Source organism: Colletotrichum graminicola (assembly GCF_000149035.1).
Source record: "Colletotrichum graminicola M1.001 genomic scaffold supercont1.10, whole genome shotgun sequence".
In the NCBI taxonomy this organism is placed as follows: Eukaryota; Fungi; Ascomycota; class Sordariomycetes; order Glomerellales; family Glomerellaceae; genus Colletotrichum; species Colletotrichum graminicola.
The window spans coordinates 782,337-809,148 of record NW_007361014.1 but is presented as its reverse complement, the minus strand read 5'-3'; the positions used below and the strand labels follow the sequence as shown (position 1 = coordinate 809,148).

Here is a 26,812-nt window from a genome sequence, read left to right as displayed (position 1 = left end):
CAACCTAATAGTATATATATTTACCCCTGAAGGTTATGTAACAGGTAAAAGTCTGTGGTTGCAGTTATAGATGGCGAAGTGTAGACTTGCCAAGTTAGCTAGGTTTCTGTTCTCAGGGAAAAAAGAAATAAATGTTTTGATACTAGATCTCGTTATCATCCATGAGACCGACCATGCAGTTCGCGGGAACTATTCCAGCCCCTGGTTCCAGGGCTCCCACGTCTGCTTGTCGTAGCTGGCCATGCACTTGACCTTCTCAGGCGGATCAGCCTTCCAATCGACCTTGAAGTCGTCGTCCTTGTCCTCGTCCCCGACCCACTGGCTGGTGTAGCCCTTGGCGGCCTTGATCTTGCGGCCGGCCTCGTCACTGTATTCCAAGTTGACGCTCGGCACCACGGCGATCTTGCCGAAGCCGGCGTTCCACATGTCCTTGCAGAACAGCTGGGGCTCCCCCTGGAAGCACTCCCCCGGCCCGGGTGCGCGGAACCGCACGAGGCGGTCCAGCAGCGGCCGGGCCGTGATGGCGACGGCGCCGTTCCAGCACGAGAAGACCTGCAGCGGCTTGTGGCTGGCGAGGCGCCGGCGCGACGTCTGCTCGTTCCAAAAGATGTTCCAGGCCGAGTTCCAGTTGCCGTCGGGGGGGATCTCGAAGAAGGAGTCGCCGGCGATGGTGCGGCTGATCCAGACGTCGTAAAAGGTCGGGTCCTGGCCGACGTAGGTCCAGTCGAATGCGCACGTCATGTCGGCCCCGAGGTACAGGCGCTGATGGGCGAGCTCGAGGATGTCCTCGAGGCAGGCGGCGACGTCGTTGAGGAAGAGGACGACGGCGTCGGCGGCGTAGCGCGCGGGGTCGGCGACGAGGGGCGCGAGGGCCATGTTGCGCAGCTCGGCGAGCTTGGGGATGCGGTCGCCGGCGCCCGGGTCGAGGTCGCTGCGGGAGAAGTGGTACTCGGTGCCGAGCCGCTCGAGCTCCGGGCGGAGGAGGTGGAGGACCTCGTAGGTGCCGTCACGCGAGTTGCCCTCGACGACGGAGAGCACGCAGTTCTCCGGGCCGAGGAAGCGAAGGGCCTCGACGATGGAGCCCATGAGGCGCGGGAGGAGTTCGACCTTTTGGCGGATGTTCAGGGCGATGAAGTACTTGGGCTTCCTCTTCAGCGCGGACGAGGGCTTGAGGTACTGGTAGCGCGCGGTATCTGGGCGGGGGCAGTCGAGGCGGGGCATGGATTTATCGTCCGGGTCGAGGATCGCGGCGATGTACTTGGGCGCGTTTTTGAGGTGTTCCGGGTCACCGTCCGGCAATGCCGAGGCGGTGTCATCGCCGCCACCGGGCGGCGGCGGTACTGGCGGTGGCGTCGGCGTCGGCGTCCGGGTTGAGCCCGGGAGTGGCGTCTGCGATGGGGTGACCACTGGCAATGCTACGGTGGTGTTCGTCTGATCCGCTCCGTCATGTGGAGAACCGCCGTGCGCTTCTGCGGTCGTTTTAGAGTTTCCTGGGTCGAAGTGTTAGTGGATCGAGAGTTTCCCATTGCCGGTCAACCGGAGGACGGGGAGGTGTTGCGAATGGTGGTGGACATACTGAATGGTTTGTAGGCCGCGTCAAAGTAGTCGCGTCCCGAGAACAAGTCGTATGCGACCAACAGACTGACGAGCAGCAGGCAGACTGCGATCGCCTGGGCAACGACGATGAGTTTTCGTCTAGCCATCAGAACCTTACGAGGGTCCAATAATCATCATTGTGCACGGGAAAGGGCAACGACGACGGGTGACGAGAGAAGGGGAAGAAGGAGAAAGAAATGAAATCTGAATTGAGCAGTACAGTGATGGGGGTGGGGAGAGACACAGGGTGGAAGCGTGGAAGCGCCTTGCCCTCCCCCCCAATCTGGAGAAGATGACCAGCCCAGCGACCAGGGTTAGGAGAGGTTGGCCACCAGCAACAAACGGCATACTACGGATAGCGATCTCGCCTACCGTCGTCAAAAGTCAAGGGCCAGGGCGCTTAACCGCGCGACTGAAAAGTTGGCCGTGTGGTTGGCACACAACGCCAAGATAGGCCCGCAACAAGACCCCCCCCCCTTCTTGTTCTATTGGTCTTCGCCATCATGCTGGTTCGAGCAGCCCGTCTACATGCCTCTCCACCCGTCTTCGCCCAGAGCAAAAGGTACACGCGGTACTGTACCTACTGGCAGCCTGCTCACCGCCGAGTTTGCCTCCTTTCAACAGCATGGGTCTGACAACTGAAAGCGCCTGGGACTCGACCATCTCACCACATGATTCGTCGAGGGAAATGAAGTCGCCCGGGGTCAACCAGACTGTCGGGTCAGAGCACTCAGAAACTCAGCCGCCGGGCTCACGAGCCCAATCCGAGTTGCAGCACCGCGCCGCTCCGGAGTAGAATCCATGACAGCGCAGAGATAAACCAGGACAACCGAGCCGACAAGGCTCTTCTTGTCAGGTCGTCCAAAGTTGGGCCTGCGTCCTGGCGACCTGCTGACCAGACGACTGGGTTTCCTCGGGTCGCTGGCTTGTTATTACATACATGATTGTGTCGTCCTCCCATCGTTGCTACCTTTTGGCCCCAATCTCTGTTGTCTCTGCCTGTTTTTGTTTTGCGAATTTCTTCTCGTCTTCGTTGCTAGTTGTCGTGCGACCTTTCGACGTCTCTCGTTGTGTTCGGGGCGCCAGAGTATTGTCATTTCGTCTATAATCACCCAATCTACCTACCCCTTCGATCAGCTTCTACATATCAAAAGTACGCCTTGGCTGTCTTGTCGTCTCGTTTTGTTTGACAAAAGAACATATTACGGATCGCTTGGCCAACAAACACAGCATCTTCTTCGTCACCTCCTCTTGTTCCCTGGTCACGCAGATTATCCGAGGACCCGTGCTCCAGAATGACCCGGGCTCTTCTCTCCTTTCTTCTTCTGTTCACCCTCGATAGCCATGTTGCCCAAGCCTCCCCCCGGTCAATGAACCTCAGATATGCCCCTGTATCGCCCCCGAAGCCCACGAATGCTCCGTCAAGAAATAGCACCGACGCCTTGAGCGAAGACCTTAGACGACGCCAAGTCACATCACGAGCATCATCGCTTTGCGGCTATTACGATGGCGACCCAACCAAGTCACGGACAGCCGATCCGGGGTATGGCTGCCGCGAAGACATCGATCATGGCCTGTGGGGGTTCTGCCCCACGACCGTGCTTGCTGCGACCGACTGTGGGCTGGCCGGGAATTGTGTTGATTCCCACAGCTGTAGATTTGGTTGCGGGAAGACGGGTATCAAAGGCCTCACCACTTTTACTTGGTAAGCCTCCTCCCCTCAGAGCGAAAGTAGGGTTGCCATGATAACCGGTTATCCGCAGTGCCGAGGAGCAGTTCTGCTCTACTGTGATTCTTGCCGGAAGCTTTGAAGGGGGCTTTTCGTACATTGCCTGCGGCGGAAAGGCTACCGTGGAAACGCTGTTCAAGGAGCCTACAGTCGCGGCCGTTCCCAGCATCACAGTCACCCCTGAGCCGTCTAGTTCATCCAGGGCGTTGCCCTCTGAACCCACGTCAGAAGCCGTAGCCTCGACATCCTCACCCGCTCCCTCGATCATTCCGAATCCCGTATCAGAACCGTCTTCAACACCGACACGGTCACTGACACAGTCCGCTCCACCAGCAGCCGGGGCGACCTCGCCCGCGAGCGAAGCAGTCGGAAACGAGCCGTCAGACGATGCACCAAGCAACACGGGTGCCATAGTCGGCGGCGTCGTCGGCGGCGTGGCCATGATCTGCATCACGGTCGTGGCGGCCGTCTACCTCCTCCGACGCAACAAGAACAGCAAGGAACACCGGAAGACGCGAACAGGTCGCCACCTTCCGTGGGGCCGGTCGTCTTCGGAGCCTCCCGCCTATGGCCTGAGCGAGGCGGATCAGGCGGACCAGGCGGACACGCAGGTGCAGTCCAAGATCTATGCCGGATGGGGGCCGTCCGAGATGCACGGTTCGGAGCCGTGGAGGAACCCGACTGCGCCTGCTGAGTTACCAGGACCGCCTCCGGCGGAACTTCCGGGTCGGGGTTACAGATGAACGTGAATGAATGACATAATTAATGCCACGACATCATGTAAGCGAATATGAGAGAGAAATATGGTTCACATAGCGACGCACCATGTTCTCATTAGGAGGTCTTTCTTCTTTTCTTCTTCTTCTTCTTCTTCTAGCCCAGCCAGATTGTTATTTTCTTATTCTATGTAACAGTCGTCAAACGCCCTGCACTTACTTGTTGCGCATACCATGCTGCCTATCATTCTGAGCAGCTTGGTTCTCACCTAATTATTTGAACGTATCGTCAAAAGAGTTGCCCGTCCAAGTCAATACTTTTCTGCATGGTTGCTGTGGCGTAACGGATGAATTGACAAATGATCTCGTGAAGGTGAAAGACTTTACTCTAAATGCCGGTTGGCTTTTGACCACAATACCGAAACACGAAATTCGTGCTTTGAAGCCTACCAGTACTGATCAGTATCAATCAACTCTTTTCCATCTTGTATCACAGTTCAAGTCGAGGGAATCGGTCTCCAGTTTATGATTGCAAAGAGTCTCTTGTATCGACTTCATGACTACCTAGCTAGCTAGCATTCAATCTGAAAAGCCATGCGCGGTTGTGTTCCGGCGTTTCCTGTTTGTCCATTCTGTGCGTCCCAATGTGTGTCCGATGTCCGTTCCTCGTCCTCAACCGGGGTATCTCATATATGAAAAAGAGCTATGCCTGTGAAGACAATCATAGCTGTGACGATTCCGGGTTCTTTCCAAGGTGGAAAGATCCAAGTCGTACTCTGAAAAAGGAAATGGAGTGTCGCAGAAGAGAAGGGTGCGCAGTCTCTGCCAGGCCAGAGAAGTATTCCATCTCTCCGTACTCTGACAAGTAAACTTAGGAGAAGAAATCCCAAACGTCTTCATTTCCTAAAATCCAACACTTTTTTTTTCTTTTTTTTTTAAAAACCTTTTGGCAAAACTTTCCGATGACCTAAAGCCGGCAAATCGACATCCGAGAGCTGGAAGCAAAAGGAAAACAGATTTCATCATGCCACTTTTCGTTCGCGAGGGTGCTTCGACGACAAGATGCGTGTTTTGTTTTCGTTTTCGTGTTCATTGCAGAGGCAAAACCGATATCTGGCAAGCGTTGGGCATCAAGAAGAGACGGCGTTCCGTTTCGTAGCCATTCGTCAATCATCATTCGTTTCTTAGAACCAGTCATCATCGTAGCCAGGGGCAGGGCTGACAGGAGCAGGTGCAGGGGGGGCCGTAGCAGCTCGTCGGAAACGACGGTGCTTGCGCAGACTCTCGACGGCAGCTCCGCCGTCGGCGCTGGATCGTTCGACGCGTCTGTCTGCTCCATCGCCACCGCCTCCGGCGGCACTGAGAGTCGTGGGTGCTACAGGTGCAGCACGGATGGGGCAAGGAGGCGCTTTGGATCCCTTGTCCGGACCGGGAGGGTTGGGATAACCGGTCGGAGGGGCGGAGTACTGCTCATCGGGTATGCCGTAGCTCTTGAGGACCTGGTGGCGCTGTTCATGAGTGAGAGGAACGGGGTTCACGGAGTGTGGCAGGGTATGGTAGTTGGTCTGCTTGTAGGCGTAGCCGTACGAGAGGGCCTCTTCGTCGTAGTTGGCATCGTTCCAGGGCTGTTCATGAACTTGATCCTGGACGCTGGTGCCTGCTCCATCGCCGTAGTCCGAGCTGTAAGTCGAGCCTGTTTGGGTGCGAGTAGTCTTGTACCGGTGGTCGTTCTCCTCGGAGAAGAAGTCGTCCAGTTCAGCCATTTTCTCGCCGGTCGTCATGGGGGCGTGAGAAGTGGCCGGGGTAGGCGGTAGAGCCGTGGCGCCGGGCAGGCGAATGGTAAACCCCTGTTGGTTCGCGGGAACGATTACGGTCTGATGGGTTATGTCCGAAGTGACTTCGGTGGTTCCCATCGTGGAACCGGTCTTCAAGCCAGCCATGGCATCCTCGAGCCGCTTCTGCTTCTTCTCGGGTGAGTCCTTGGCGAAGGCATCGTAATCTTCCTGAATGAGAGTCTGGTACTCGTCTGCAGTGAAACTGCGGCGTTGCGCCTCTTCGTAGTTGCCCTTTGCGGAAGTAGTGTTCGGCTGGGCAGATGTGTATGACAATTTCTGAGAAGAACCTTTGGACTGAGCGGTGATAGAAGCCGCCGAGCCATGGTGCCCATGAGTCGATTTGTTGTCGAAAGCGTCGCCATCCTTGCGCATCTCACGGGCTCGGCCACCAGCACTCACAATTCGGGGATGAACTGAAGCAGAGTCCGTGTTTCGAGCACTAGTATTGAGCTTGGTAGGAACAGTGTTGGACTTCTTGTCGATGTCGTAGTCCGAGTCATCTTCGTCGTTGAACTCGTACTTGTTCTTGGCATCGGCATGCTGGGCCTTGGGCCAGCTGAAGTTGACGGCGCCACGGGTGCTGTGAGTAGAGGAACCGCTGGCGATTCTGTTGCTTGTTTTGCCGAAGCCAACGCCGAGAGTTGCAAAATCTCCGGTGACCATGCGGTACTTGTTGGTATTGACCAACAGCGCACCGGGGGGCAGAGGGGTCTCAGCCTGAGTCGGAGTGGTGCTCTTGACGTTGGTCGTGTCGTTGCCAGTAACGGGCTTCTTCATGCGGGAAGGAAGACGCAGCGGGGCAGGCTTCAAAGTATGGGAAGCGATTGAGCGCGTGGCATAAGCCTCTTCGTCAAAGTCGGGAGCAGGCTGCTTCTTCTGGCCGAAGCCGGGGACGATATCCTCTTTCTTGATGTTCGTCCCAATGGCGTCACGAACAGACTTGTAATTGACGAAATGAGCGATGTTTCCGTCGGCGTGAGCAGCGTCGACGCGTTCGTGGGGGCGCTTGTTGAGCTCAGTTGCCTTCTTCTCAGCAGCATCTATAGCCTTGTCCTTCTTGGTTTCCTCAGCATCGGAAAGCTCGTTATCGGAGACATGGAGAGCGGTTCGCACGCCTTTCTAGAACGTATCCACCTCCTTTGGGTCTCTCTGAACGAATTGGAATGACTCCTCGCCTTCAGTAGCCTCGGGGGGGGCTTGCTGAACTATCGATTTGGTAATAGGCTGAGTAGGATTCTTTCGGTCAAAGTCCTCAAGGAAGACTTTGGCAGCAGCCTGATAAGACGGAGTGAGGTATTTGTTCAGGTAGAACGGGTCGCCATTAGACGAGCCAGTGCTCCAATTATCACTCTCGGAGGAATCATTAGCAATGGTCTTGTCATCCTCGGTCTTGGTCGACAGAGTATTGTGGTGCTGCTTTGGGATCGACTGAGCTTCTTCCACAACAGTCTCCGAAACGAGTTGATTGATTGACTGAGAAATAGGCTGGCCAGTCGACTGAGAAGAGTCGATGTCAGCAATCGAGGTATAGTCACCGTCAACATCAGCTGGCGCATCGGGGTCTGGAAGAGATCTCCAATAGTCGATCTTGGCAAAGATCTCAGGGTACTTTTCGCGAAGTGACGGTTCATCTCGGGCAGCCTGTTTAGTCATGGACGATGAGGCGGCTTCAAGAGTGTTGGCGATGGAGCTGTCCAGCTTGGCAGCCTTTTGAGCCTTCTTGTCAGCTTTCTTCTGTGCCTTCTTCTCTGCTCTTCGAGAGGCCTTGGTGCTTGTCTGTGCCGCATCTACCTGGGGTAGCTTCTTAGGTGACTCTCCGAGAGCCTCTTCAAGGTAAGCAGCCGCCGCAGAAATGACTGCATGCTTGGCCTCGCGCTCTTCCTTGACAGATGGGTATTGCGCTTCGAGAGTGTCGGTAAGGGAGGCCAGCTTGTTCCAGAGCTCAACTTTGGCGGCCTTCTCCATAGACTTGCCACAATCCTTTTCCGGAGAAAGGATCTTCGTCTTCTTGTCGATGTAGGTTGGAGGGATGTAGTCTTCGAGGCAACGAGCAAGAGGCTCACCCTTGAAGAAGTCCTGCATTTTGAGGAACTCGAGATCGACGTCGCTATTATCAGATTTTCCTTCGCCAATATTGGAAGGTTGACAATTTTTTGGCGAGGCAGCGCTGGTGTCGGCATCATCGGCGAAGGAGGCTTTGTCCTTGTGCTTGTCGACAACGGGCGAAGAGGGAATGAGGTGATGATCCTCGTGATCAGCCATTTTGTCAGACTTCTCAAGAGCGTCCCCAACGCTCTCAAACTTGGCAACCATGGCTTTGACAGAAGAAACAGTTGATAGCTGCCGATTGCGAGGTAGGGGTTGAGGAGAAGGCAAGCCAGAAATGATGTCTCGTTTGCGATGAAGAACGCTCTTGCTCTCGGGAATGGGAGGAGGAGAAGGGTAGTTTTTGTCGACGCCAGAAGCTGAATCTTCTTGAGAGAAGAACGAAGAAGCTTTCCGGCCGAGGTTCGAAGAGAATGTCTCGGGAAAGCGGGCAACGGGCCTCTTTCGATCGAGAATGCAGGGCTGTGGGGGGGCTCTGGGGTTGTCGGAGCCTCCTGTATGTAGTTCTAGCTCGAGCGGGTCCATCTCTTTGAGTATTTGTGATAAATTTCCGATGAGACAAGTGAAATCGTGTAATAACTCAGCTGTAATAAGAGCGAAGAGGTCGTCGAGCCCGACAGTCACGAATGAGGCGGGCGCGAAGGCTAAGAGCAAGCAGGTGACAGACGGCAGCAAACAGGATGAAGCGTACCCGTAACCAAAGACGGATCCTCATGGGGAAGATTGGCGAGTGAAATAAAATATTCACTGTTGACAAAGGGTAACAAGTGGATGTGAGGAAGGAAGGGAATGTGAAGAATAATGCTTCTGTGAATATGAGAGTGTCAAAGGGGAGTGAGGCGAGATAGATACACAGGCGTTGTCTGACTTGTAAGGACGGGAATGAGGGAAAGTAAAATCCACTTGGAAGGAGCCAGATATTAGAGGGGTTCCTTCCTTGATCCTCTCATCGTAGTGTAGTTGACCCCATCTGAAAAGGCTGGTCTGCAACTAGGAAGACTTGCTGCCAGGGCATAGCCAGCCCCGGAATGCCACGAGGACATTCATCACAACGGTCACATTGGATGATATCAATAGAATTCATACAGTTATTTGTATCCTGAATCAAAAGTTTCTATTGTATGTCATTACGATATGTATGCTAACCTGCTCATCAAGCATGAAAACGCGTTGTACACATACGAAGGAGGTTCGATACTGGCTCTTGTCCGTATTGTTCGCGATTTCTATCCATCTCATTTTCGAAGTACAACTTCGTATTGGCTGTATGAGCCCCAATTGAAGAATCCACCCTGCTGAAGTTACAGTCACTGGATCGCTTTGCCGCATCTACATGCCGAATACCGCGCAAAGGGTCCAGAAAGGAGAGTGACAGAGCCAAACACATCTAAGACCAGTTGGTTCGAAAACGACACATTGAAGTATCTGTCTGTGGAACTTGGTAGTTCGAAAAAAGTCGTATAACAAAACAGCATGTTCTAAGCTCTATCCTGGCGCGAGCCCATGTTGACGGAGGCTGTGACCACGAGGTGTTGTCTGGCTGGTGTCGTCGGTATGGCCTACATAGTAGACATCGAAGACGCACAGACCACTCGTCGGGTCCACTTCCCGGCCGGCATCCTCCGTGCCTTCTCAGGGTTCCACGTTGCTCAAAGTCCCCCCCACACTAGTTAAGTGATCGAGAGGAACACATCGCAGCTGGCTGTCATTTGGCATCAACAACCAACGACGAACTACCACTTCCAACGAAACCGCCAAAATGGACCCCTACTCTGCCGAAGGCGAACTGATCAACATCCACAGCCACTTCCACCAGGGCCAGTACCAGGAGGTCATCGACTACGACACTTCCGCCCTGTCCCCCGAGAATGAGCTTCCCGCTCGCGTCCTGGTCCTGCGCGCCCGCATTGCTCTTGGCCAAGCCACGGATGTCCTCGCCGAAGTACAGGGAGAGAAGGAGCCGGAACTGGTAGCCCTTGGCGCACTCGCTGAGAGCGCCCTCGGCAAGACAGATTCTGCCGTGAAGACGATCGAGAAGCTCGCCGCTTCCGAGGGAGCCAACACTACAGTCCAGATTGTTGGAGGCACAGTTCTGCAGGCCGCTGGCAAGTCAGAGGAGGCACTTGCGTTGTTATCGCAGCACCAGGGAAGCCGTACGTTTGGCAGATATACGCCTCATGGGATAACGCGTGCTAATTAATGTGTAATTTGTAGTTGACGCTGTCGCCCTTATCGCCCAGATCCACCTCCAACAGAACCGCAACGACCTCGCCCTCAAGGAAGTCACCGCCGCCAGAAGATGGGCACAGGATAGCTTGCTGGTCAACCTGGCCGAATCGTGGGTCGGTTTGCGACAGGTACGATGGACCAAGGCCCGAGTCCGGCGACAAAATACTAAAGTGACAACAGGGCGGAGACAAATACCAGCAGGCTTTTTACGTGTTTGAGGAGCTTGCGCAGGCACCGGCGACATCGTCGGTCGTGACTCTCGTCTCCCAGGCCGTTGCAGAGCTGCACCTTGGCCGAACAGAGGAGGCACAGGCTGCGTTGGATCAAGCCCTTGCGAAGGACGCTAACTACGCCCAGGCCATTGCCAACCTGCTGGTGTTGACAGTGATCTCGGGCAAGGATCCTAAGGAGTTCACGGAGTAAGTTCCGATGCGTCCCCCATTCCGAGACAACTGGCTGACCAGGTGGGCACAGAAAATTGAAGGCGGCGGACCCTCAGCACCAGTTCCTTGCGGACCTGGAGGAGAAGAGCGCGCTTTTCGACAAGGCGGCGACCAAGTACAGCGCCAAGGTGTCGGCTTAGGCTGTAGGGTTGATGTACTGCTGATGAGGCATAATGTTAGGCGTACGGTTTAGAGGAGCTCAAATGGACACGACGGCTCGGAAAAGCGCAACGAGACCCCCCGAATTACTACTTTCCGCTTGACAGATACCCATTCCCTCGTCTTCTCTAGAAGCCCGATTGTTTGCCAGTTGCACGCGACCCCGCCCACTCCACCAGTGATCAACAGGGCTCGAAGGGTCCATTGTTTCGCCCGTCTCATCTGGCCAGCTTTCCGGTCGGGGGCGTGCATAGTTAACCATGCGGAACGATAGGAGGCCGAGCCGGGAAAGGCCGGTTGGCCGAAGCCTCGCACCAAGGTGGCGGATCGATGGCTTTTGACATTGGCCCATAGGCATCATGGCTATCCCGTTCTTGACTAGTAACAGCCACCGGCCGGGTGGCTGATCCTCTCATCCCGAGTCAGGGCTTGCTCTCACAATAGCAAGTACAAGTTCGTGGCAGACATTGTTGGCTAAGGCTTGCCTCTGGACTACCCAATTGAACGTGCGGTCCAAGTTGTTGCTGACGGAGCAGGTTGTCCGGCAGGGACTTTCGGCTAGAGCCATAAGAGATAGCCACAAATTGTTGCCACCCATCTTTCGCATCGCACAGCATCGAATTTCATCCCGCCGTATGTCGTTGTGGAGCCAAGACAAGACATCCAAGAGGGGCACTCAGGGTCTTGCGTCGATTCGCGGGGCTTGAAGAGGTTCTAACCCCCCAAGACGGTACTATGCAGCTACCCTGACACGATATGACGAACTGCTCGGCTCAATAATCGCTCAAGCACATGCAAATGTCCCTTAAAGGAAGACTTACAACCGTCATCGGTTTGGCGAAGACGGCCAGGGCTGCGAGCCAGAGAGGGGCTCGCCGTGGTTTAACATCCACGATAAGAGTCCCTACTGGTCAGATTCACCTTTTGCACAGCATGTGCCTCTCTCTGTGCTCACCGCCAAAGCGGGCATGGGTGTCGAATGACTAACAGAGGGATGGATGCCTCCTCATGCAGTCGCCGGCAGAGTTTCTTGTTCTGTATGTTGCGAGGCTAGCGAGATACCAGACGAAGACGAATGGGAAGCCTGGGCAGCTGCAGATGGGATGGATACATTTGAGGCTTGTTCGCCTCCCCAGGATTCTCGGCCTTGACTAGTTCGATCTGGACGCTCAAGCCCCTTTCGCAATGCATATGCTGTCTCCACGGGCCTTGGGCTAGACGAACTGGAGTGCAGCAACAGTGCAGCAAGCCAACCCCCGGACGAGTCAACAAAGGCAGCAAGCTAAACATGGTTCTCTGCAGCGCGCTGCTGCCGCGTTACGATACAAAGTTACTTGACTAGCGCGCCCTTGGAGGTTAAGTGCATCGCCGAAACTGCCTGCCGGACGCGAACATGGGCATTTCTCAGCGAAGTGCCCCCACCCGGGACGGAATGACATCATCGGACTTGGTAGTTTTGAATCTTCGATTCCTCGATCTTTTTTCCCCGTCGCCAAAGATGGGTGGGCCAAGAGGACCTGGAATGGCCAGGTTTCATTCGTGCCCGTTCCTGCACGCATCATGGAAAAGCCGCGGGGTTCCTCTACGCTACATGCAGCAAGTCTCTCCGCATCCTCATTTTTAGACTTTCCTTCGATCCTTTGCCTGCTCAGTGCTCACTCACCTTGGCGCACGCAGAAGAGGGGCTAGATGAAGACTTCGCCCTCGGTGGCATGATGGCATGTCGTCAGGTCTCAATGACCTAATGTGCCCTTCCCGTTCTTCCCGGTGCACCGATGTGGTCAGGCTTATGGTAAAGCGGCCGTCCGGGGCTGGGATGTTCTGTTCAATCGACAACTTTAGACGGATGTATCATGTCGTATCCCGAGCCCCCACGCTCGAGTGAACAGAGACCGCGTCGACCGTGGTATCGGATTCAGCAGCCATTCATCGGCCAGAGCGATGGATGATGTCTCGAACGGTCGGAAATGGTTGGACTGGGCCACACTGATTCTGATTACTGCCACCTGAGTTGATGTGCTGACAGCCAGATCTGCCATTCCACGCGCGGGCCCGTTCCGTGTCCGGCATGTTTGTGGGAGTTTCTCCTGGCGATCAGCGACAAGAGGCTCTGCGAGACCAACAGCCATGAGTCTTTTTGGTTGTCAGGAAGCTCCGAAGCGCCAGTCTGCTAGTTTGCACACAGCCCAATCTCGAGACTGCCGGCCGTCTTTCCGGGATGGTGTGAAGAGCGTGGCAACACAGCGTAAGAGCCTTTGCCATACGCGCCTCAGCTCCTCCCAAAAATCCAGATCCGAGAGGAGACGGGCGAACGAGAGCCACCCAATCATCCCGATGGAGCAGGCCCCGGCTCCTTGATTGCACCACGCTCCCCGATTGGGCATGGTCCGGAAAAGTCAGATGCCTGCGAGTTCTGCGAGACGCCGTCATCGTATGTAGCCTCCGTTGGCGACTGCCACTCTGCTTCTGCGGTGCGCCCGTTTGACGCCGTCCGAGTCGGCGTCCTTCGGCCGCTTGCTGTTGTTGTACATTGGAGCCTCCCGGAAGCGGCTTTCCCACCCCCCCAAAAGTGCAGAGTCGTGTTGCTGGCGGGCAGGCAGGCAGACATTTGCCTAGCCGTGCGTTTTTTTTTTTTTCCGATGGTCGTCTCTGCTCTGCATATCCAGTTTGGCGCGACCTGACGTCTCCTCCCGTGTGTACACTGAGTTGCTGAAAGGACGGGGGCAGGGGGGGGTGAGCCAAACCTCCACTAGACGTTCCAGGGCGTCATCGTGAAAGAACCGGACGGATGACTCTGCGCCTTTCCCCCTTGTCCTTTTTTGGGCGAAGGGGGGTTGCCGCTACCGCTCCCGTCCGGCAGCGGCATCGTGTGTATGTGTGTGGTGTGTCTGGGCATTGACTTCTATAAAGCTGGCCGAATCCCGTTGAAACTGATACGCGACAACTCTAATAACCCATCGCCTTTGCTTCCTCTACGAACATTAGTCTACATAAACGGTCTACATACTATATTCCTTTGCCATCCCACTCGGACCATATCCACCACTTGAAGCAAAATCAAGACCTACCCACAACAGACCCCTCACAATGCCTATCGCCATCTCCCCCGGCACGGTCAAGGCCGCCGCAGAGTCGGGCCTCTCGTCCGTCGCCGAGAACAAGAAGCGCAAGATCATCTGCTTCTCAGGTACGATCAGAAACCCCTTGCGGTCCACCAAAACCTCATCGTATGACTAACAGAAACCGTCGCTTCTTCTTAGACTTTGACGGCACCATCTTCATGCAGGACACCGGCCACATCCTCTTCGATCACCACGGCTGCGGCTCCAAGAAGCGCGAGATACTCGACGAGCAGATCAAGACGGGCGAGCGCTCCTTCCGCGACGTGTCGGAGGAGATGTGGGGCTCCCTCAACGTCCCCTTTGACGACGGCTTCGAGGTCATGGACAAGACGCTCGAGATCGACCCGGACTTCCAGGAGTTCCACAAGTTCTGCGTCGACAACGACATCCCCTTCAACGTCATCTCGGCGGGCCTGAAGCCCATCCTCCGCCGCGTGCTCGACACCTTCCTCGGCGAGGACGCCTCGTCGCACATTGACATCGTCGCCAACGACGCCGAGATCACCGACGACGGCTCCGCCTGGAAGCCCGTCTGGCTCCACGACAACGAGCTCGGCCACGACAAGGCCCTCTCCATGGGCGAGGCCCGCGAGCAGGCCGAGATGGCGTGCGAGGACGGCACCATCCCCCTCATCGTCTTCATCGGCGACGGCGTGTCCGACCTCCCCGCCGCCCGCCAGGCCGACGTGCTCTTCGCCCGCCGCGGCCTGCGCCTCGAGGAGTACTGCGTCGAGAACGGCATCGCCTACACCCCCTTCGACACCTTCGCCGACATCCAGAAGGAGATCGCCCGCATCCGCGCCGAGGACGACAGGAAGACGGGCGGCAAAGGCATGCCCGTCGCCTTCAACCCGCGCGCCAATATGTGGCGCCGCGTCTCGAGCAAGAGCGCCATCCCCCGCATGGTCGCCATCACCCCGGCCGAGGAGAAGATGTTCCTCTGGCCCGACGTCTTCAGCGTCGCCTCCCCCAGCATCGAGAAGGCCAACATCGCCCCCGTCTTCGCTTAGGCCGCTCGTCGGAAGGGAAACAATTTTTTTTTTTCATTTTCCGCATCTTGCACTTTTTCTGTTTGCCCTTTCCTCAGTGGTGTTTTTCAATATATACGGATGAGGGGAGGATGCATAGCGTGCGTTTGTGTATGTGTGCGTGTGTCAATCTAAAGGGGTAAATGGATTCCATTGGGCTTGAAGGCGTTTTGCGGGAGGAGGGAATGGGCGAGTGCTCTGGGGAAATCGGGAGTTTCATTTTACAAGATTCGGATAAATGGTCTAAACATACCTAGATAAAGAGAAGATGAAATTTGGAAGAAACCGCGGGCCGTCAATTCCACAAAGTCCATTATCCTGTTCTGGAAGCGTAGTGTCGACGAACTACAAGAGGCGTAGTCATCATTTATCCCAAGCGATATCCCTTGCAGGACCGTTGGGCCCCCCCCCCCCCCCCCCACCGCGTGGTACCCATAAACTCCACCCCCCCGTGGGTTGAGGCCCTGGATTGTATTTTATCGTATGAGCTTAACTGGGTGTGGTATTTGCTAGCAAAAGAGCAGGAGAGATACTTAACACGCTCATCTCATATATCCGAGGTAAGGAGGGCACTTAGATACTACGAAGTACCCCATTCACACAACGACTATTATATATAGTTACCGGGAGATACATTTCTTTTAGAGGAACCCGTTCTCAGGTAGAGTTCTTAGCATCAGGGCGATCAATCCTGCGAATAAACAGTTAGCAACCAAGCGGTGTCGAGTAGGTCGACACTGTGTCGGCTGAGCCCCCCCCCCTATTTTTTTTCTTGTTGCCCTTCTTTTGCCGCGGTTCCTCTGTATCAATTTTGTCTTTCAAGGAATCTCGGGCAGCGAGCTCGCGATCCGGGAGGTGATGGTACGCCCCACGGATAGAGAGAGAGAGAGAGAGAGAGACGGCCAAGTATGGAAAAGCAATGCGCAACATATCGAATTCGTGCCATGATGGCAAGGCAAGCCTCTGTTTTCAAACGTATCCAATTCCTAGGGGCCCTCGTCCAGAGGGCTCTCTGTATTCTGTGTGCCTGACCAGCTAAGAAAAACACTCGGGTATAAACGTAGTACAACATCCGCCAGCGTCCTTGACCCTTTCAAGTCATATCATCGCCCTCTTCCATATACACATCGCAAAGTTCATCCCTATATATGTAAGTAGGCCTAGCCAACTACTGAGTGGTCTTGCTTGCCACTGCATTTAGTATACGCCTCCCCCCACCGTCCCAATCAAGGGGGGAAAAACACTATAGAGAATCAACACCAGCCCCTCATTAACACCATTACCATGCTCCCCGCAAGCAAACTTTTGAATGCCGATATATGTACAACTGAGCAGAAAGTACAGAAAAAGAAGCAAAACAGAGCCATGAACTGCAGAAGCAGGAAAAGACCCTAAGGCGCAGCAGTAAAGACGGCCGACGCCCCAAAGAAAAAAAAAAGAAGAAAAAGAAGAAGAAAAGAAGGAAAAAAAGAAGAAAAGAAGAAAAAAACGACAGGTGGCTTCTACGCGTAGCCCTTGGCGGGGTCCAGCACGCTCACGGCCTGGCTGGAAAACGTGGTATGGCCGAAGGTGGTTTCAAGGTCCTGGTCGGTGACGCCCCACGCGACTTTCTTGAAAGCCGCGCCCATGTCCCTCGCGGGGCGGTGGCACCGCGCGCTGATGACGGCAGAGCAGCTCCCGCCCCGCAACACGAGCGGGTTGCCCGCCTTCTCGCCGTCGACGCTCGTCGGCGACGGGTCCGCGCGCCGGAGACCGAGGCCGAGGACCAGCCCCACGGTGAAGACCATCAAGGAGAGGAAGGAGAGGAGCCCGACGCCGCTGAAGCCGATGCCGTAGATTGGGGCGGGGGGCTTTTCGTCCATGACGGCAGGGAGAACGTTGACCGAGACCACGAAAACGGCGTTGCTCAGCACAAAGCCAGCGGCGGAAAAGAGGCCCAGGAGGAGCCAGGAATAAGGGCGTGGAAGGGTCAGGTAGAGAGAGGCGGTCTGGGCGCCTTGTGGACGCCCAGAGCTGACGCGGAGGGGGAGGGCGATGCCCGGCAATGCGTATTGGCTCATCTCGTGGGAGAGAGAGTAGGACGTAAGCAGGGTGTTAGTTGAGAGGTACAGCGCCGCAAGGAGGAGGTGGGGAAGGGCGGCGAGGATGGCGACGCCCGCGCGTGGAGCGCTGCTGGGGAGGGTGTACAGCTCGTGGGGGCGGGCACTGCCGAATGGGCTGAGCGAGGACGTCGGGCCTTGGGCGAGTGTCACGCCGAGTGCTGCGGCGGCGAGGCCTGTAGGCATAACCCAGGTGATAAGCCAGATCATCCAGGTGGTGAGGCCTGGGGTTTGGAGCCAGAAGTGGTCTCGCGAGATCCAGTACTTTGCCTCACGGTACCCCCATCGCCCTTGCTTGACATCGTCCTTGTCGAGGAGGCAGATGCCGCGGGTTGTATAGTCGGGCTGCATGAGGAAGGAGGCGACGGCGTCGCCGAGGGTGACGAGGGGCTCGAAGCCGGAAAAGAAGTAGACGGCGCCGATGGCGGAAACGGAGACGAGGTTGAGAACGATGATGACGCCGAGGAGCGAGCCGTTAAGGATCACGGTACACGACTTGGGGCCCTCGGGGCGGGCGAGGCAGTAATCCACCGAGGAGCGGTTGATCCTGATCCGCGAGGGATCAGACGGGTCGATGAACTGCGCGAGGGAGGAGCCGGGCCGTTGCGTCTGCACGAGAGCGTTCGCGGGTGCGGCGACGTCGGTGACGAGGACGACGGCGCTGAAGTCGGACTGGAACACGCCGCCAAACTGCGCCGCGCAGGCGGCGTTTGTGAGTTGTGTCAGGTCCCCGCGGGAAGCCTGGTCCTGAAGGACGAGGATGTCGGTACGCGAGAGGCCACCGGCGTTGGTTTCGGACGCGTTGCTGAACTGCCCGGACGTAAGGAAGCCTCGGGTGACGAAGACGACCTGGTGGTCGAAGGCGGTTTGCGTCGAGAATACAATGGCATTATAACTGATCAAGGCGGTCAGTGGCGAGGCCTGTCAATGAAGAAGAAGAAGAAGAAGAAGAAGAAGAAGAAGAGCAGAGAGGAAAACGCGGGTTGGGGGCGGGGCACGACGTACACTACTTGGGTACTGACGGCCGCAAGCATAATGATGACCGCCATGATGACCCGCGGTTTCGAGACGAAACGCAGATTCCTGAACGAAGGGATACCGATGTGAAGCCACCGCTTCTCGTTGTGCGCCGTATCGATCTCGACGCGCGTGGGACTGCTCAGTACCTGAAAGACGTAGTTGGCGGCCGACAGCAGCACGACGGCGATGACGTTGATGGCGACGAAGACGCCGATCTTGATATCCCTGGCGACCGCGCAGTCACCCTCGAAGAGGCGGCTCTCGCCCCTGGCCATGCCGGCGACAGCGACGGCGAGCACCAGGCACACAATGGCAACGACAACAATGAGGATGCCGATGACGATGTTCAAGGCGACGCCGGCCCTCCACCCTGAGCTCATTCTAGTGAGGGTGCCGTCAGGCCTCCTCTTCTCGTTGGGTGGCAGCATCCGTTCCAGGTCGTCGTTGGCCGCGGCCGTCGAAAGGGTGTTTGTCGTGGCCTCATCGTAATATGCATGTGAGCTCATTACGTTGGCGCCTCTGGGTGCATTCTCCTGGAGCATGTCGGGGCTCTGCGTCTGTCTGTGACGCTCCTCTCTCCTGCGCGCCATGGTCTCAGGCGTCTCTCCTCTGATGTAATTGATAATGTAGTCCGGAACGATGTTCTCGAGGATGGTGGCCGTCGAGTTGCGTTTTCCGGGTGCCCAGGTCGCTCGTCTCGGGGGCTCCGGGTAACTGCCGGTGAAACCAGTGAAACCGGTGAAGCCGGTGAAGGCAGTGAAGGGTCGCGACTCGACATCGGAAGCGGAGGCCTGGTGCCGGAGAAAGGGCCACGGCACCGTCTGTCTGCTGATCGTGCTGTCCCTCTGGTGCGATTTTTGGTGCTTGGGAACTCTGGCCACTGTCAGGTTATCGCCGAAAATGCAGAGGCAGGAACCAGGAGAGGGCCTGGCTTGAACGCACCTTTCTACCCTCTTGACGGCACCGTCGTCGTCCCAAACGTATCTGTACGACGCTCCATGATCTCTGGGTGGGATTACAACCTCCATAACCTTACGGACGACAGCAGCGTAGGATCGCAGGCGCAGCACATGGACATGGAGAGATTAAATAAGTAAACAGGAAAAGGAAGAAGAAGAAGAAAAGGAAGTAAAGCAGGAGGAGGAAACGACCGGTATTGAGTGTCGAAATATGGAGAAGGAGCGGGTGGTATAGTATAACTCCTCAAGTCGGCCAATGCGGGATGGGCGTGCAGCAACGAAAGCCGAAAGAGTGTAGGCTTCGAAGCAAGTACCGGTATGTCTGTAGTAAGTTTGTGTCTTGGTCTCGTCCGGATCGACCACCAAAAAAGACAAAACAGGATAGAGTTTTAGAGGGCGTGTAACTGACACGTTTGGTGAAGGAGGCGGGATGAGGATGGGAAGAGGAAAAGGACATTCCATGGCGAAGCGCAAGGATTCTGCAATCGTCTTGTATAGGTATTGCATATGGTAGAGGGGACTCGGACGGCCGGCTGGCAGGGGCGCGGGAGAGGCTGCCTGGCAAGGTGCATGGACATCGGATTTTTGGACTAAGGGCATGGGCAGATCATGGACAGGGGAGGGGCCATGTTTGTTTGGAAGAAGAAGAGGAGGAGGAGAACCTTGTTTCGTTGGAGTGGAGGATTCGAGACTCGCAAAGGGCTGGCTACAAACCCTCCCGTACTCGCTCTCTCTCTTGATGCCGATGGGATGGATGCGTGAGCCGCAGTGCAGACCAAGGGGATGAGCAGGGGGTAGAGAGGACAGATGGATCAAGACAGCAGGGGGGGGCGCCTCTGGATAATGCCCGATAATGGAGGATGGGAGGGGAGGGGCTGGCAGGGTATCAGGGATGTTGACGGCATGAGGCTTGAGATGCAAGATGGGATGGCAGCCCTTTCGATGCTTGATGAGGGTAACCCAGCCCGATCCGCTTCCCTCACCTCTGGGTACTCTAGTAGTAATGGATTGGATGAGATGAAAAGAAGGGACGGAGAGGGTCCGTCTCAGTGGCAAGAACCAGACCGGCCACCGTGCTTTGGGGGGGGTGGCTGAGGGGTGATGAGATGAGCAGTTTTTTGGGATCGAGTCTAGGACCGAGACGGGGGTTAACCTCGAACGGTTCGATAGTCTGCGAATGGAAGGTAATAGAACAGGTGGAGGGAAATGTTTGAATGGGAAAATAAAGGTGAAATGGAAATTGGTGATACTTTGTCTCGCTTGTCTGACGATAGATACGGCACCATTGTTTATTTTTTTGGCGTTTGGGAAGAAGAACAAGAAGACCAAGGGGATTCGAACATTGGTCGACTCAATGCGCCCCCGTCGTCCGTGTCAGTAATTTGGGAATCGCCGACGGTACCAACCGACGGGCAAAGAAAGGCTCGAGCGGTTTACGGCCTCTTTCCTTTTTGGAAAGCGGGAGTGAGGCCGGGCGGCCAGGCTGCCATCGGCGGCGCCACCGAACCTGGTTCAGACGAGGGCTCGGCCACGTTGGGATGCAACGATAAGTTGGCCGTTGCCGTTTCAGACCGACAGGCTTAAAAATTCCGGGATTGGGTGCGGGTTCCAAGTGCCGGCATGCGCTGGGAGGAAACGGCCAACCGATCAATGGATGACGGGCATGTAGGTAGTTAGTAAGTAGTATGTCTGTCTGCACGGCTTTCCTAGGGCTTCCCTCCACCTCCTAGCCAGGTAGGTACTTTACAGGGGGTTAAAATGGCTCGCTTTCTCTAGTACGGAGTACGGATACACTGCCCACCTTCATACTACTACGTACTACCTACCTTACGGATACATAGTAGGTAGACTGCCACCAAAGCAGTGTACGTCTATGTACGGATACGATACGACCAATGCGTCGCCATATCGCTGTGCATTCGTCCCCCCCTCCCCCTCTTTGCAAGTCGGACTGGTTCTTCTTGTTCGTCTGGCTGAGATGATGATAGAATGTCTCTCAGAGGAAAATGTCTCTTGACATGGCAACCGAAAGAGCCCACCTTTCTCGCTTTCCTCGGCTCTGCCGACTATTGATGAGTCGAGTCAAGATTAGGCGCAACATCACGACTCACATTCAAAAGGAGTGGGGCGGGGCACCTTCTCCCTCCAGATCAAGCCTCTTCGTTCCGCCATTGAAGGCATGAATGATCGAGTCCGTCTTGGCAACACCCGGCGAAAAAACCTCCATCCTTTATGCGATACCCACGAGAGGTCCCCATCCTGACCCACTCGAAGCTCAGTCATCCCTGCGGCATATCCCCCTCACCCCTCCATCGTTAACCCCCCCCCCCCCCCCCCCTTCCAAATCCTCAACCACCACCTAGAGGCCATGTTTCAGTCGCTAATACCGGTATGCACCCAAAGGGAGAAGAGGGAACAGCACCACACACACCTTTATGCGCACAGCCTCCAGGGGCTTGCTTTGCTTAATCCATTAGCCCTCAGCAAACCCGCACTCGCTGCTTGAGGACGTGACAAAAAATTTAGATACCGACAGATGAAGGCAAAAATGCCCGTCGAACCATATGTCGGCGCATCTATAACAAACCCAACCAACCCGTTGGTCATGGCTCCTTTTGTCATGACCTAGGCATTGCTTGCTTGCTTGCTTGCTCCGTTCGAGAAGGGCGAAGCCTAATTGTATCTTGGCCTCATTCTACGCCCATTTTTTTGCCCATGATCGGAGCTTCATTCAACTTGGTTCGTGAGAGACACCCATTTCTCGTGCTCTCTCTCCCATCTTGCCGAAACAGACAGGAGACCCTTTTGGGGCAAGGGTCGATGGCAGCGTCGCAGTGGTATAGAACCGGCCTGCTTCTTTCTCAACCCTCCAATCTCCTCCTGTCCCCACCTGCTTCGGTCGCCATCGCCGTCCCAGACAGACATTGACCGCCCAAGCCGACATCGTCACTGATGGTACACTGATGCACCTCCTGCCTTCCAAGACATGGGCGTTCGCTACGTGGTCTCTCTCACAGCCGACCGCCGACTGTGCGGATGGTGAATCGTGTAAGCTCTGCGGCCCTCCCTTTCCTCGCCGACGACTCACCGGCGCGAACCTCTCGATAACATGGCCGCTATTATACCTATATCCCGTGGCCAAGGTCTGAGTTATTACTTCCGTGCCCTCCTTGCAGTGCCTGTCGCGCGCTCGTCAGCCCTGGGGTAGGAGTACTAGCGGCCCACGGTGAAACGACGGCGTCCGTCCGGTGAGTCCTACGGAACTGTTAAGCCATGTGCATCTTAGTAGTATGCCACTGCCACCGGCGACGTCTGGCCTGCCAAGCCGTCAACTCAACGATGGACGGCACCCTCGGCCTACCTGAATTGTGCGGTGACACGCGGACTAGCGCGTTGACGGACTGTGGCGGCTGATGACGGATGACGGCCGGTTCGTGCACTTTGACGTGCGCGTCGAGTGTTAGCATCGGCTGGCCATGCCAGTGCAGATTGCTGCCTGTCTGTCGTCTTGGTCTGTTCCCGGACATGGACAGCCACGTTGAACCGACCTCGACTTTGATGGAGCTGTCAGACGGACGCCCAGACGTGACGGTGCTTGCTTCCCATCTGGAACAGAACACGAACGAATGGATGGATAGGCGTGTAAAATAAGACAAACAAACCCAAGACACTTTTCAAGACTACGAGGCAAACAGTTAAATAAAATATAAGAACTGGAATAGACGGACGAAGAGGAAAAAAGCAAAAGAACATGTTCCGAAACCGAGAATCGAACTCGGGGCTATGCCTAACCTCTCACAGGGATGAGAGGGCATCATGTTGGCCACTACACCATATCGGATGTTGATGTGCAGAAGACCGAGATTTGGAAATACATAGTATTCATCGTCAACTCCAGTCAGCCTCGTTATGAGACCACATTGTCCAACCTACAACCTCTATTTATTCTTCCAGCAACCGTCTTTCGCATCTATCCCTACTGTTAGAATGACTTGGGTGGAAGGCCATTGACCCCGATCATGTCGCCGATAAAAGCCGATTTAGATAAGGGCCGATGGAACCACACCGGACATCTCCCATCATCGGCCCGCACATTGCAAACGCCGACGGGACTGTCAGAATTTCCTTGGTCGCTTTGGCTGTCAAGATGGCAGTCCTGGAAACGTTCCGAAAGCCGAAACAACATCTCGTGACGCTACACGAGGCAGAAACACTACCGACGGTGACTTTTGCGAGCCTACGATTTCCACACCCAGCCTCGAGGACAGTATTTAGTGCGACTAATAGCTTCGGTCGGTACCGTGTAGCTGAGTCAGCCGGGTCTCCTCGAGGATTCCGTCGGGAAAGAAAGTCGGAACAGGCTCGGGGGAAGCTCCGACCCGAAAGCGGCCCCTCCACACGGAGTCTGCCTGCCATTCTCAGACATGCACACCTCGGGTCCTCTTGCTCCTGCGGTACGAGTGCAATGTGTCCATAGGTAGTTGTTTGTGGTGCTGTTGCCTTGGCCTCGACCCTGGTCATCCGAAAGTGTTGCAGCGTGCACAAACAGTACCTGCAGGCTCTGGCGATCGGCCGCTTGTGGCTAGTGTCGACCGCCTCTTGGTTGCTCATTCCCCATCGTCAACACACGCAAGAGGTGACGTACCGTTGTCGGGGGCTACCTGCCCATTCAATACACTCCGTCGTATCTCTAGCAGCCAATCCTGGCGCAGATGCGTCGACTGTGGACGAAAGAGAAAGCAACCCCCTTCGAGTGAGCTGTTTGCCGGCGTAAAGCAATTTAATCTGGGGAGATACGACAGGCGGCTACCACACGAAAAACTCCCTAATGCCCTGCCAAGCAGATGATCCATCTACCAGCCAACCACATCGAGGCAACCCAAGAGGGACACTTACTGCCTTGGGATACGTACTTCAGTCCGTGGTGCCATTCAGCACAGCCACAGGCCTCGAATCACACGTTTTCCCTCTCACCATCCTCCCACAGATTGCACCACATTGACTCGACTGCTTACTTTACCTCGTCCATCATTGGCCAGAAACCGTCAGCCTCCGGGTTTCCAAACTCCTCATTGGAGCATCTCATCTATGGCGGCTCTGCCCGACGCCAGCCAGGCTTTCGCAACTCACTGCCCGACGACCCAAAGGGGGGGGCAGAGCGCCAGTCAGCGGGCGGTTTGTGGCGAGTCACACCTACACAATCTCCCCCGTGTCCTCCGTCCTCGTCCGTTTTTTGCCCTTTTTGACGCCAAATCGCATGTTTTGCGGACCCCCCGCCCGTGGGTTTGGGTCCAAGTTGACAATTGTGATGTACATGTTGGCATTCGTACCGATCGACTCGGAAGCAGAAACACACACAGAGAGAAAAAGGGACCCCTGGTGCCTGGTGTCGGTTTGCCTTTAGGACTTTTCCCAGCCCAGATATAATGCAGCCCGTCTGCCCACCCCCTCTTAACCTCCCATATCCCATCTCCTGTTTCCCATTCTTCCTCACAAGGATTATAAATAGTAAACCGAGCCCATCAACAAGTTCATCACCCAAAGACGCGTGTCGAGAACCCCACAATCAACTGCACTGCAGCTCGCTTCACCTCAGCCTTACTTGACACTTACAGGAGAGGCACGCAACCACCCTCGGTGGCCAGCAACACTAGAGAAGCCCCCTTCTCATACAACCGACAACCCAAAGTCTCACTTCAGACTACACACATTCAGAAAAAATGTCGCCCACGTACACCATGTCCGCACACTTGTGCAAGTCCATCTACGCCTCTTGGCGCGAGACCCGCCGCTCGCCGTCCGACCTGCCCTCGCCCGGCGTCCAGGCCCCCAACATGACGTCCTACTTTCCTCGCAGCCCGTCCCCCGAGAAGCGATCCATGGACAGCGACCGCAGTGACACCGCGCTGCCCATGACGCGACCCCCTTCAAGCTCCTCCTGGCGATCCGGGCCCAAATAGAGGAGGAGCCTGGGCTGTGGGGAAGCTCTCATCACCTCCCAGACCAAATCTTGCTGAACTTGGGCGAGGGTGCTGGGAGCTATCGACGACCGTCGTCGTCAAAGTCGCATCTCACGCGCATGCATGCTATTCCAACCGGGCAACGGCTCAGAAACCCGGGTTGTCGGGGAGCCTGCGAGACCATTCACACGAATCTCATGAGTTCACGCACCGGACGGCGTCAAGGACATGGTATCCATTGATTTCTGAGGCTCGACTTGTAAGCGCCCTACGCCCTCGACCGCAGATGGCCGTCACGCGCCGCATCCGCAACGGGGGCCCGGGTTCGCGAGCCAGTGCACAGTCGGCCCTCGTCAGTTTAGGGTTCCGGATTTAACAACAACGGGGGGGGGGGTTACGGCGCAAAACGGAACACAACACATCACAACATGAGTCGCAGGATTTCATTAGGTCCAGGCTGGCAGCGAGGAGATAATTACAGGATTCGCCATGACGCCATTAGGGTCAGGCATCACGCCAAATACGCTTTTCCTCCTTTGCTTTTCCTTACTCCCAGTACCGTTAGCAGCGGGACACTCCGGGATGGCTTCCCCCTCCATCAATTATATAATTGGCGGGAAGACCGGGCTTCAGGTGGGGTGGGAAGGGGGAGAGCGGAGTGTAGGGGATAGTCGCATGCGGCGCTATGACATCCCGCCTCCAGTCTGCTCCCAATCGCATTATTGGTAGAGCTTTCTCTACAAGATGTATCTCAGTACAGATTATATACCCAACCATACTGTTCAATGATTTTTTTTATTGCTTTGACCTCTCGATTTGGTGACTATAACACAGACTTACCCTGTAGCAATAGAGTGGTCCCGTCTACATGTACAGCCGGTCGAACCCTCTCTCTCCCCCCCTCTCTCAATACAGTCGGTGACGGCCTCATGTGCCGAAACCAGCCCTCCTCGACCCCGGCCGGACCAGGCATTTATTCGACTTTATCAATCAGTGATCGGCGCTTACTCACCCTACGTCCCCCCGGTCCTGCGTACTTTATTATCGCGTACCATCAGCAACATCGTGTAGTGTACCTACACTAGTGTGATAGGCTAGGTAGATGAAATCAGGGACGGAGGGGCCGCGATGATCTCCACAACCACCTAGGGACTCGCAGCCAGGAACAAGAAACTATCTCTGTCTCTTTCTGGCTTCTGACGGTGGGCTGTAAACTAACCGTCACTCGTCCTCATCAGCCTTGATTGAGGGGTGGAGGGAGGGGGACTGGGTTCCACCATGACGCAAGATCGTCGGGCCTCGCGAGACGTCTGGGAGTCGCTCACACACACACACACACACGTACGGGGGGGAAGTTTCGAGATGGGAAGGGGGAATAGTGATCAATTGCACCCCTCTCGGGAACCGCGACTGGACATTGGACAATCACAGAAAGCCCACGTCCACCGCCGCCCGAGAACTCTCGACCCCCACTACCCGCCTCTCCTCACATCCCCACGTGAGAGGGGAGGGGGGCTTCAAGGACCCTCGAAGGCAGCAGGCGAGGGTCGGACTTTGATCGGCTCGTTGCCCCGTCCGCCCTTTCACCGGCCACAACGAATTGGGATCAATGTCTCCCAGGTATGAAAAATGCGTATGCCACTCTCAGGAGGATGCTAACGCTAGATGCTCGCCAAGTAATGTGTGAGCTCGGGATTTAGCACAGAAGTCAAGACCACAGATCGGATAGTAACAATAGCGTTGATAACAACCAATCGTACCTTCTCGCGCTGTGTCTTATAACGCTCACACTTCTCGACACCGCGTCTTTC

The 26,812-nt window shown here is 55.7% G+C and overlaps 7 protein-coding genes and 1 non-coding gene across 8 annotated transcripts; 4 read left to right on the top strand and 4 right to left on the bottom strand.

Moving 5' to 3' along the window:
* Window positions 1–189: 189 nt before the first annotated feature.
* Window positions 190–1,703, bottom strand: GLRG_03504 (alpha-1,3-mannosyltransferase CMT1; the record flags this gene model as incomplete). The annotated part of the gene is made up of 2 exons (XM_008094189.1): window positions 190–1,490; window positions 1,577–1,703. The coding sequence occupies 2 exons, from the start codon at window positions 1,701–1,703 to the stop codon at window positions 190–192; spliced, it is 1,428 nt and encodes a 475-aa protein (XP_008092380.1).
* A 1,188-nt stretch (window positions 1,704–2,891) lies between these two features.
* GLRG_03503 (uncharacterized protein) lies at window positions 2,892–4,068 on the top strand (the record flags this gene model as incomplete). The annotated part of the gene is made up of 2 exons (XM_008094188.1): window positions 2,892–3,301; window positions 3,360–4,068. 2 exons carry the CDS (start codon window positions 2,892–2,894, stop codon window positions 4,066–4,068), a joined length of 1,119 nt encoding a protein of 372 aa, XP_008092379.1.
* Window positions 4,069–5,225: 1,157 nt separating this feature from the next.
* GLRG_03502 (uncharacterized protein) lies at window positions 5,226–8,507 on the bottom strand (the record flags this gene model as incomplete). The annotated part of the gene is made up of 2 exons (XM_008094187.1): window positions 5,226–6,956; window positions 7,011–8,507. The coding sequence occupies 2 exons, from the start codon at window positions 8,505–8,507 to the stop codon at window positions 5,226–5,228; spliced, it is 3,228 nt and encodes a 1,075-aa protein (XP_008092378.1).
* Window positions 8,508–9,741: 1,234 nt separating this feature from the next.
* On the top strand, window positions 9,742–10,794 carry GLRG_03501 (coatomer epsilon subunit; the record flags this gene model as incomplete). The annotated part of the gene is made up of 4 exons (XM_008094186.1): window positions 9,742–10,135; window positions 10,197–10,339; window positions 10,392–10,630; window positions 10,686–10,794. 4 exons carry the CDS (start codon window positions 9,742–9,744, stop codon window positions 10,792–10,794), a joined length of 885 nt encoding a protein of 294 aa, XP_008092377.1.
* A 3,106-nt stretch (window positions 10,795–13,900) lies between these two features.
* Window positions 13,901–14,945, top strand: GLRG_03500 (2,3-diketo-5-methylthio-1-phosphopentane phosphatase; the record flags this gene model as incomplete). The annotated part of the gene is made up of 2 exons (XM_008094185.1): window positions 13,901–14,000; window positions 14,074–14,945. The coding sequence occupies 2 exons, from the start codon at window positions 13,901–13,903 to the stop codon at window positions 14,943–14,945; spliced, it is 972 nt and encodes a 323-aa protein (XP_008092376.1).
* A 1,520-nt stretch (window positions 14,946–16,465) lies between these two features.
* GLRG_03499 (uncharacterized protein) lies at window positions 16,466–19,110 on the bottom strand (the record flags this gene model as incomplete). The annotated part of the gene is made up of 2 exons (XM_008094184.1): window positions 16,466–17,957; window positions 18,068–19,110. 2 exons carry the CDS (start codon window positions 19,108–19,110, stop codon window positions 16,466–16,468), a joined length of 2,535 nt encoding a protein of 844 aa, XP_008092375.1.
* A 3,685-nt stretch (window positions 19,111–22,795) lies between these two features.
* GLRG_13095 lies at window positions 22,796–22,882 on the bottom strand. Its single transcript has one exon. It is a non-coding gene; the product is annotated as a tRNA-Glu (tRNA).
* Window positions 22,883–24,761: 1,879 nt separating this feature from the next.
* On the top strand, window positions 24,762–25,001 carry GLRG_03498 (uncharacterized protein; the record flags this gene model as incomplete). Its single annotated transcript, XM_008094183.1, has 1 exon — window positions 24,762–25,001. One exon carries the CDS (start codon window positions 24,762–24,764, stop codon window positions 24,999–25,001), a length of 240 nt encoding a protein of 79 aa, XP_008092374.1.
* Window positions 25,002–26,812: the final 1,811 nt, after the last annotated feature.